Below are 11,498 nucleotides of genomic sequence, written 5' to 3' on the forward strand. Positions count from 1 at the left end.
ATAGTGATTACGATGTTACTAAAATTAAAGTTATATATTTTTTTTATATGTTTATTTGTAACATTTTTTTTAGATAACACTTTTTAAAATATCATAACTACCATAAAATAATCACCAAAAATATTTTTAATATGAAAATAGAGATGGTGTTTTGGTTGAATATTAATATTTGAAGTGTATTATAGTATTATAGAAATTATTCAACACGTCTCTTGCGTATTGGACAGGATGTTACCACGTGTTCAACACACCTTTCCGTATTAACTTTCCACCCACAAAATTTACATATCTATAATTATACCAAATAATTTTATTTCCAACAAAAATATCAATATTTTTTTCATATATGAAAAAAAAATTCAGCCACATAATCATATATTCTTCTCATCTTTATGGCAAAAGCTTGAAAAAGTTGAAGCTTGAGCACACATTTAGTTATTAGGGATGAAACTTTATTAAATTAGAGGATTGCAGTGGCCATCGATCCACTACTTGGAAACAATAATATTGATGATGAGAAAACTGATGATAGGTGTATATATATTTATATATGATGCCTACCTCATGTATCACCAAAATGGCAGTATGCCACATATCTACATACTGTGTTGCACACACCTAACTTTCGATGGACCGACACATCAAAGTCCGTGAAAGGAGTTTGGAGTTTGGACCACATAAATCAAATAATATAACACACACACCACTTCATTCCCATCCTTCTATGCTAAACCTAGCTACCTATATTTAATCTTTCTTATATATATCTTCGCTTTTATTGTTTTATTTTCAACTTAATTAACATTCAGTTTCGTTCAGTGAGTTTTCTAATTGAACTACGGGGATGTGTTCTAGTCACTTGAAAACAACTTGAATTTTTGTGTAGCATAAGAACGGGCTAATAACAATTTCAATTTAGCTTTGATATTATATTAAAAATTAAATAGAGTTAACTTATCTTTTAAAATAAGATATTTAATTTTAAAGATTATATTATATCATGCTTATAAAAATGATCATATTTTTTATTTTAGACAACGTAAGATTTAACCGGTTTCTAAGATAAATTTTTAAGAGTTAGTAATTTTTAGTATTTTTTGTTATCATTTAATTAGTATAAATATTAAATTGTTTTTAATAAATAAATTTTATTAATTTATGTGTACAAATTCTAAAAAATATAGAATAATCGTATTTTTTTATTTTAGGCAACATGAGATTTAACTGGTCATTTGAGATAAATTTTTAAGGGAAAAGTATGAGGAGCCAATGGAATACTTGTACAATATGTACAATGGAGGTTTATGGAGTATTAGAGATATAATCATTAATGTTACTTTTTTCCATCAGCTGAAGCTTTTGGAATGAGTGGTATCATGATATGGTGTTAAAACGTTAGATCCGAAAGGTCAAGAATTCGATCTTTGGTGAATCCCAAAATTAATTTAATCTTTTAGAAAGATGTTTATTATCCTAGCTAGTACTCGGATGGTTATTCTATATAGTATGAGGGATGTTCATTTTGTAACTCAATAACCCATTGTACACATTGTACAAATAGTCCATTGTCTTCCTAGCGGGATCTATTTTTAAGAGTTAGTAATTTTTAGTATTTTTTGTCATCATTTAATTAGTATAAATATTAAATTATCTTTAATAAATAAATTTTATTAATTCATGTATACAAATTTTAAAAAATATAAGTATAAACTGTATTAATTCATATGTATATTCTAGTAAATATATGTACATACTATATATTTCTTGTGTGTAAATTTTTTATAAATATGGATATAAATTAGTAAAAAACGATAATATTTGCTGGTTACGTAATATTACTCAATGTTTAATTAATTAAATTGTAGTTCGAGAAACAGAATACAATTTTATCAAAGTTAAGAAGACTCATAAAAGTTATGATACAGAGAGGTTTAGTATGACACCATCAATAGTCTCAAAATCGATCATGTATACATTATCACCAGGTTACAGAAAGCCCTACTATTTGACCAGATCTATAAAGTTAATTGGTGATGAAAAAAGTTGAATGAATGAATTAGTCTATGATCAAATTAAGTGTAGCTAGCTAGTTACTTTGCAGAATGATCACTTGGATCATGTGCATTTAATGCACGCCATGATTGTGGATTCACATGCTTAAGCTGATACATTATTTGTTCATCCTATTGAAGGTATGTTAGATATAATGCTTTTGGTTAATGGCCCTCCTCTTGCATCCATCTCCTGAAAAGTTACAACAAGGAAGAGTGGTCCTAGTTATAGTTAGAGGAATTAAAGTGTGGTCCTCATCAATTAAGTAAAATCTGACAAAATAGACTTTGATCGTGGATTATTATTATTGCATTTTTGAAACAATATTATTGTTTTGCATCTAATCATGTTTTTGGATACCCTCTTTTAACAATTTGTTTTGTTCTCACTTTGTGAATCCCATTCTGTTACTTTCACAGCTTATTTATTAACACAATCAATTTTTGGAAAACTAGTATTTTCTTGAAACGAGAAGGGATTTGGTTATAACAAAAGCAAGTTATCCATTCTCTTACAACTCTATCTAATCACTCTATTATGAAATATTTATTTGGATGGCTAGGAATACATTATATTTTTAATTGTTATAAGGACAAAAATATTCTTAATGTTTATTTGGTATTAGTCCCTTTATATATATACTATAGTGTTTTTTGGGTATAATAAAAGTTATATATATGTACCTAACCATTAACAATATATGATTTTACACTACTGTACAAGAAAAACAAGTTTGCTGGCAAAATTTAATGTGTATGTCTAGATTAAAGAACAGATATTGTAGGTGGCTTTATGGGATTTTGTTGGGGGTTCTAAGACATACATATTAAAGCTTATACAGTTGGAAAATTGTATGGTCCGGCCTTAATTATTAAGATGCTGGTCACATGAATATATATTCATTAAGTTTTGTATATTATTTCAGATATGGAAAGAAAGTCAACCAATTTATGAAGCGTACCTGAAAACTTTTAAGGCTTATCTGTCTGTGGTTAAGCTATAGCTTAGTATGTGCGAGACTTTGATTTAGTTTGTTGCATACTTTACATTATGATGTTGAAGGGATTGAAACAGTTATTAACCGGTTTAATTAAATATCTTAATATTACTGTTGCATTGTACTTTTGCTTATTAATTGACTATCATGTATAGATACTGACAATATAGAACATGATACGATATGAAATACACAAATATACAAATTTAAAATTTTTATAAGATACAAAAATATGACATATATATAAAATATAAAATATTTTTTAAATAAATTGTAATGATATTTTTGTATTTTTATTGATATTAAAATATAAATTATTTTTTAATTATATAAAGTATTTAAAATATTTTTTGTGTGTCCAAATGTGTTTAAAGAATAATTTTTTATAAAGATACGATTGATTATAAAAAATGTGTATCGACGAGTATGAATAAATGTCTATCCAAAATGTATTCGATACGCGGACACAATAAATAAAAAAATGTCTCTACTTCGTAATTAGTTACTTTTAAGAATGAATAATAATCAGATACTTAATCATTTAAGCATATAGAAATGTGATATTTAAAGGGATGTTTAATTAACATTTAACCTAATCAAAAGAAAGTTTAAATAGTAAAATTTTGAATCACTTCAAAATATAAGGATAATATATGATAAAAAGTGAACTACTAACTCGATCCTTATCTATTTCGCAAAATGACAACGCAACTCCTCAAGAAAATAGTGATCACTACTAGAAAATTAGTTATTACAGACGGATATTTCTGACAGATTTTATCCCACGGAAATACAGATGGAATTTCAGAGGAATTTTTTTGTCAGAAAACAAAAAAAATGAATTAGCATAAATTACAGACAGAAAACAAAATCCGTCGATAATTCTGTCGGTAAAATTAATTTTTTTTCGTGGAAAATAATTACAGACGAAAAATCCGTCTATAATTCAATAGACAAAACGCTGCGTTTTATTAAATTATTACAGACAGAAAATTCATCTGTAACTTAAAATTTTCCGTCGAAAATATTGAGTTAATCCTAATTTTATCCCTACCCTCTCGATCCATTCACACTCCACACAAATCAAATGAGTCTCTCCGTCACCGAGTTGCTTCTTCTCTCCGTCGCACCAGCTTCTTCCGCCGTTGCCGCCGCCGCTTGCGTCGCACCAGCTTCTTCCGCCGTTGTCACCGCCGCTTGCGTCGCACCAGCTTCTTCCGCCGCTGTCGCCGCCGCTCGCGTCGCAGGATCTCTCTCTGTCATCCCTTGCGTCGCACGGGCTTCTCCACCGCCGCTCTGGTCGCGTCTGCAGCGATTCGTGAAACTCATCTCAACTCGGTGGAAATTCGGTGGTTATTGTTGAATGCCGAAGCTTGAAGCGAAGCTCGGAATGATAGTTGACTCCGTTGGTAACTTCTTCTCCGGCAAAGACCAGCTTCTCCACTAACTGAATCAAATCGAATCAAACACTTTATATATAGGGTTACATAGATCTTCATTCTTTTGATCTATTCGCACTCCACTAACCAGTTAGCTTTAACTCCATCCTTTGTTTCTCTCGCTAATTTTTCATTCCAAACGCATTATTGTGCAGTGTCTTGCTCTGGTCTCTAAATTCGGTTTGAAACAGTGCCGATTAGTGGTTAACTGCACAGGAGGCTCTGGAACTTCTGATCGAGCTTGCCGGTACAGAGCCGAGGTTCCTCCAGGGCAGCTGGTGGATGTTGTTGGAGCCATGCTTCAGATTGCCGAGGCAGAGTCGCTGGAGGAAGGGACGCGGCATTTGGCGATCGAGTTTGTGATTACTCTGGCCGAGGCGAGGGAGAGGGCACCTGGGATGATGAGGAAGCTGCCTCAGTTTATCAGCAGGATGTTCGCCATTCTGATGAAGATGCTGTTGGATATTGAGGATGATCCTGCTTGGCACAGTGTTGAGACAGAGGACGAAGATGCCGGCGAAACAAGTAACTACAGTGCTGAGACAGAGAACTGCACGCCTGATATTTTAACACCCTACTTGGATGGTGATGAGTTTGGAAAACTCCAAATTAAATTGATGATGATCAAACATTATTAAAATAATTAATTACAAAATTATTAATTTGATCTTCAATTCACATTTGTTAATTAATAATTTTGTTTGTGCAGATTTGTATTGGGCACAAAAGCAATCAAAGCCCAAATCGTGTTAAAATAATATATTCAGCCTTGTGCAATATGTTATATAATATATGGCTGAATTGTTATATTTGTTGGGCCAGTAAAACCATTTTGAAGCCCAACAAAGATGGTTGGCCCGAAATTAAAAAGGAATTGGGTCAAGGTTTAAGCTACCCATTTAAAATGATAAAATCCATTTCTTCAAATATTTTGCTGCATGCTTCCAACGGATCTCATTTTCATCATATGGTGGATTTTAAACTTATTCAATTATCATTAAATGCCTTGGTAAATGGAAAGAGAAAATCTGATTTGATGGCATTTATTGAGTTATGCACGTTACAAGGCAAAGGCATGGGAAGTGGGATTAATTGATTTTAATTGATTATAATTTATATCACACATTACTTTCATTGCTTTTCTTTTTTCTACTCTCTCTTCTCTCTCTTTGCATTCGGTCACCTCACTGTTAGAGAAGAAGATGGTAGAAGCAAGTAATCTGAAGAAGGAAGCAGAGGCTAGGTATGGGTAATGTAAACCTAACTCATTTTCATTTTCTTCTTTAATTACATTGCAAGTTTTTCTCAGTCCTCTATCCTCTCTCTTTCGGTCTTGTCTAGCAGGAAAGGAGGGGTGAAGCAAGCTATCAGTAAAAATCACAGAGAATCTAGTTGCAAGGAAGAGGCCATTGTGATTATGGCATCAAGAAAAAAGAAAATCTGAAGTATGGAGTGGCTGAGATCTTTGTAACAAAAGGTAAGGTGTGGTGAAGAAGTCTCAAGCCTTCCATAACCAAAAATGGAAGAGATCCATTCGGTCAGAGGAAGAAGATCCTTGGAGGCATGGCTCGTCTCTACCTTTGCTCAACCACTACAGGAGGTAGCTACTGTAGCTACGTGGAGGATGAGGCAGAGGATAAGAGCAGGAGGAGCTGTCATCATCAAGAACTCATCAAGGGCTAGGAATCCTTCTTGGAGTGAAAGTCAAGATGGAAGGCCCGGATTGATGAAGATTGGTGACAAGGAAAGACACAGAGGTAATTGCATGTTGGGTTTTACATTCGGTTTTCTCTCCTCTCTCTCTGGCCGAACCAGTTTTGGTTTGAAGAAGAAGAAGTTTAGCTTGGTTCAACAGTTTCAACCGTGGAGGCTTCCCCTTCTATAAATAAGGGAGAACAGCCAGGGCTTGAAGCAAGGAGCGAGAGTGCAAGGCATAGAGTTCTCATAGCTACCTAAGCTAACAGAAGTTCTTCTCCTTCAATGTTCTTCATTTTGTAATTTTTCTGTTTAATTTTGTCTGTCTTGAGTCTCATGAAAAAAGGCAAACTGTGAGGTTTGTATGAAAAATCCATAGAGCAAAAAAAGACAGAGTGCACAAAATTAAAAGAAAAGCCATAGATGTCCTTAGAGGTCTTTTGTACATCTGTGTTGTGTTTTATGATTCTGTGGGAATCCCCTTGCAAGTTAGATTAGCACTTAGCAGTTGAAAGCTTGGCAGTGACCAAGTCAAGTTCAGGATTGGGGATTAGATTCTGGACTTGTCCCGGATAGGAAGAGTAGTTCCTAGGGAGAATTGGTGTATGTAATCATGATGATTATAGTGAAATTCCATCATTGTTGTGATGGAGACTAGATGTAGGCTGCATTGCACTTAGCAGCTGAACCAGGATACATCTTAGTGTGATTTTCTCTCTCTTCTACTCCATTTCTGTTTTCTGCTGCGTAGGAGACAAAACTGAAAAATATCTCTTGGCTGGTTACGAGACAAAAAGAAAAAGTCTCTTGACTAGGCACGAGACAAAAATAAGAAATATCTCCTCAAGTGTTCTGAAAGGACAGCAAGTGTTATCAAGCAAAAATGGGCTAAGATTCAACCCCCTCTTCTCTTAGCCATTGATAAACCATCAGATGGAATTGTTAGCAAGTTGCTTGTAATTCTTCAGGTATGTTTATTCATTTCGAATGCTCATTACAGTTTCATTACAGTTTCATTTGACTGGTGAATCAGATGCATTGATAATTTTACTTAGGCAAGATAAATCCAACTAAGTTTTGTTTATTCATTATACTATTATAGTATGGAGACCATCACTCTTGGAGACAAAAGAATTGATATCAAAACTAGTGTTCTGGAAGAAAAGGCCACAGCCTGTAACATGCTTTGCTGTTATGCTGATGAGTTGAAGGAAGGATTCTTTCCATGGATTGATCAGGTTAGACTGGGAACACTATAAAAGTTAATAACACCTTTACATATTGCACTTTGTTTATAGAAACATCTTTTTCTGAGTATTAAATTGCATGTGGGACATGTTGCAGGAACTTTAGTTCCACTTCTTAAATTTTACTTCCATGAGGAGGTTAGAAAAGCAGCCATTTCAGGTATAAGAATGATTTTTCCTTTGCATCTTTTTTTGTTAACAATTTTCCTCTGCTCATTAAGTTGCTTTATGCCATTATCCCAACTGTTTTTAATGGTTATGATTTCTTATATCATTTTAGCAATGTCGGAGCTATTACGTTCTGCAAAGTTGGCTATTGAAGGGCAATCTCAAGGTCGGGATGCATCCTATTTGAAATTTTTGAGTGACAGTATCATCCCCAGCTCTGGTGGACGCTTTACATAAGGTATTCCGTGTACAAGTTTATCTGTTCTTAGATGCATCTATATGGAATTCATTAGGTTTTTATAGCATGAGTAAGTTGTTATTATGATCTGAATCCTTAGGGGGTTGTTGATCAGTCTCGAAATATCATATAAGCTGAGGTGTTCCTTTGTGAGTGCAGTATGGACTTTTTTGTTAGTTTAGGAGACCTAGTCTAGGCATGAATTTGATAACCAAGCTTAATATAAGGTTATATTGGGTAGACTTTGCCTGGCCAATAAAAGGTGATTTGATTGAGGCCAAAGTTGTCCATGATCAACTTTGTTCCATGGTTGAAAGGTAAGGAACTCAAATTTTCCCTTTTAGTTTCCTAATGCAGTCCCACATTTACTCTTTTTTAGTTTCAGTTTTTGCTGAGGTTAGTTTTTATCAAGCATTTGCTGCTTTGATGTGCCAATGCATATTTGATTTGATTTAATTTGATTTTCTATTTAGTGTTGCCTATTTTATGTGATGTAGGTTTTGTGTGCTGGAAAAGACCTCGCAACGGAACAAACTGCTGGCCGCATGATTAATCTTCTTAGACAGCTTCAGCAAACTTTACCGCCTGCAACTCTTGCTTCTACTTGGTCATCTCTGTAGCCACAACAACAGCTTGCATTGCAATCCATCCTTTCTTCATAGTTTCCATGGTTTTGCTTCCTTGAAGTCTATCCTTTCTTGATAGCGTCACATCTGAGTTCCACTGCATTAGAGCTCAAGCTTCAGGTGATTCAGATAGAACTGTTAGATATATAATTTTGCTATACATGTTTGGTTTGTGTTGATGATCACTAATATGAATGTTAATATTTATACTCTATACAAGGTTCAACAAAAATTGAGGGGATTCCTGAGAAAACAGATTCCAAGGATGATAACTTAGTATTTGTTGCTGGTGCTACTGGTAGAGTTGGTTCAAGAACTATTAGGTACATTTGTAAGTACTCTTTAATTCACTTGTTCTTTAAGAAGAAACTTCCTTTCTTTAAAATGCTGACTAGTGATAGTTTCATTTCAGAGAGCTTATAAAACTTGGATTTAAAGTAAGAGCTAGAGTGAGGAGTGCTGAGAGAGCTGGTCTACTAATCAAGGTACAGGTTTTATCTTATGAACAAGATTTGGTATCCATTAGTGCTTGACATGAAAAGGATGTGCATTAAGATATAGAACATATGCAGAGTGTTGAGCAAATGAAGCTTGATGATGGAACAAGTGGAGGGAGTCAAGGTAAGACAAGAAAGTTTATGGATTTCATGATTTGTGTAGGTTTGGCAATAAAGAAAATGCTGATGTATTGAATAACAAGACAATGTTTTTGGTTTTTAGCCCAGCTGTAGAGAAGCTTGAAATTGTGGAATGTGATTTGGAAAAACCAGATCAAATTGGACCAGCACTGGGGAATGCATCAACAGTTATATGTTCTATTGGTGCTAGTGAGAAGGAAGTTTTTGACATCACTGGCCCTTGTAGAATCGATTATCGCGCCACCAAAAGCCTTATTGATGCTGGTAAGACAAGATTCTTCACTCTTATGTTAAGATCTTGTTAAGTCCTAATCTTAAAACACAAAACTGTCATAACAATTTGTTCCTTGTTATTTGGTTAAGACTAATGTCTTAATATGATGAAAACTCAAAATGGTTTTGTTTTTTCTATGATGCAGCAACTGTTGCCAAAGTAATCACTTCATACTGGTTACTTCATTGAGAACAAACAAATTTAGTTTACCTGCAACTATTCTCAAGTGAGCATTAATGAAATTCTTTCTGATATTATCATATTTTAACAAGAAGTTCAACTGATTGCTGAATTTCCGATCTTAAAGTCTGTTTTTAAGTATCAACTTCATATTGAAAATAGTACTGCATGTGATTTTTCACTTTTAAGATTATGATGGTAGTTATGCCATAAAGCAGGATCCTAACTGTCTAAAACTATTTACATTGTTCTTCAGATAGTGAGACCTAGAGGTATGGAGCGGCCGACGGATTCTTACAAGGAAACTTATAACCTAACACTATCAACAGAAGACACTTTATTTGGGGGTCAAGTATCAAACCTTCAGGTGCTTAACATGTAAACTTTTGTGCTAATTTCCAATTTTGTAAAACTAGTCCTATGAATGACAGAGCAAAAGTAACAAGTTCTGTTTTATGGTAGGTGGCAGAACTTATGGCAGTCATGGCCAAGAACCCTGATCTTGCATATTGTAAAATAGTGGAGGTAGTAGAAGAGACAACTGCGCCGCTGAATCCCACAGAAGAGCTTCTTGCAAAGATATCATCTCAAAGACCTTATATTTCTTCACCAAAGGTATGTCCTTTCTTACATTACAAGTTATGACAAAGAAAAAAATTACCCCACTGCTATAACTATACTAAGATATAATTTATGATTCATTGTTTATTGATGTTTAAACTATGATTTTCTATTGATGTTTAAACTGCTTTGGATTGCAATCCTTTAGAATTTGTGCAAGATATTATATTGATGTTTAAACTATGATTTTCTGTTATATTAGGAGTCCAAGTGAAGTCAAGTAGTTCTAGTGCAGTTCCACTATCACCGCCACCGTCGCCATCCTCAATCTCTTCGGATGAGGACTATGATGATGATGATGAGGATGAAGATGACACTGAAGACTATAGCTGATAGTTTTAGTATGGTTGAACAATATACTAGGAATTATAGTTGACGATCAATACACTTTGTTTATGTTTTGAATTATATTAACTTGCTTGTTTATAATACTTGTCTTTTAGTTTGATAATACGATGAATTTGTTTATTTTTTGAAATATTATAAATATTCGAATACAAATTAGATAAAAATTTGTATTAAATTTATATTTATTTTGTATGAAAATAAGTTTATTTTGTAATTGGAAAAATCTAAAAAAAAATTCTATTTTACCTTACTGACGGATTTACAGACAGATTTTCTGTCTGTAATCAGAGTGTGAGATGATTTCCCAAAGTTCAAATTACAGACAGAAAATTTGTCGAAAAATTCGTCTGTAATTACAGACGGAAAATTCGTCTAAAAATCCGTATGTAATTACAGACAGAAAATCCGTCGGAAAGTTTGTCGTTTTCGAAAAATGGATGGAGAATTTATAGAAGAAAAATCCGCCGATAACTGGTAAAAATTCGTCGGTAAATAATTTTCGACGGAACTTTTACAGAAGGACAAAATCCGTCGGTAATTTTTTCGGTAACCAAAAATCTGTTTGTAATAAAGACTAAATCTATTTATAAATCTATCTATATTAATCCATTTTCTAATTGTGTAATCCACTTCTGTCCTTATCCCATACTTTAGTAACACAACGCGATCCCTGTTTGTATATGCACCATGTATAAAACAATTCATTACTTATTTAAAAATTATTTCCCCCAAATAATATCATTATTCGAAACCTACTAAGATGCTTCTTCTTGAGCCCAAACACATTTTTAATCTTTGTTCTCTCGTTCTCAGGGTAAGATTGGGACCCAACGGACCGGTTTAACAAAGAAGAAAATGATTAAGCAAGACTTTTGTACGCTAAATATTATAAGAGGAATAAACATTGAAAATTAATTTTTAATTAATTACTATTAATTAAATTTTTTAAAATAAAAATTCTTATCTTTTAAACAA

General features: G+C 33.3%; 1 protein-coding gene across 1 annotated transcript; it reads left to right on the forward strand.

Moving 5' to 3' along the window:
* Window positions 7,287-9,563, forward strand: LOC107637339. Its single transcript, XM_021122643.1, has 11 exons — window positions 7,287-7,421; window positions 7,482-7,590; window positions 7,711-7,764; window positions 8,216-8,232; window positions 8,334-8,443; window positions 8,542-8,582; window positions 8,683-8,785; window positions 8,875-8,947; window positions 9,035-9,083; window positions 9,188-9,364; window positions 9,520-9,563. The coding sequence occupies exons 1-11, from the start codon at window positions 7,287-7,289 to the stop codon at window positions 9,561-9,563; spliced, it is 912 nt and encodes a 303-aa protein (XP_020978302.1).

This window comes from Arachis ipaensis, chromosome B04, assembly GCF_000816755.2.
Source record: "Arachis ipaensis cultivar K30076 chromosome B04, Araip1.1, whole genome shotgun sequence".
In the NCBI taxonomy this organism is placed as follows: Eukaryota; Viridiplantae; Streptophyta; class Magnoliopsida; order Fabales; family Fabaceae; genus Arachis; species Arachis ipaensis.

What these genes read in the sequence shown, in the direction of transcription:
- LOC107637339 (XM_021122643.1), top strand. Translation starts at nt 7,287, where the DNA reads ATGGAGACCATCACTCTTGGAGACAAAAGAATTGATATCAAAACTAGT. An exon ending in TAGAAAAGCAGCCATTTCAG is followed by an intron (nt 7,591 to 7,710) that starts GTATAAGAATGA and finishes ATATCATTTTAG; the next exon opens with CAATGTCGGAGCTATTACGT. An exon ending in CAAAAGCCTTATTGATGCTG is followed by an intron (nt 9,365 to 9,519) that starts GTAAGACAAGAT and finishes TCTATGATGCAG; the next exon opens with CAACTGTTGCCAAAGTAATC.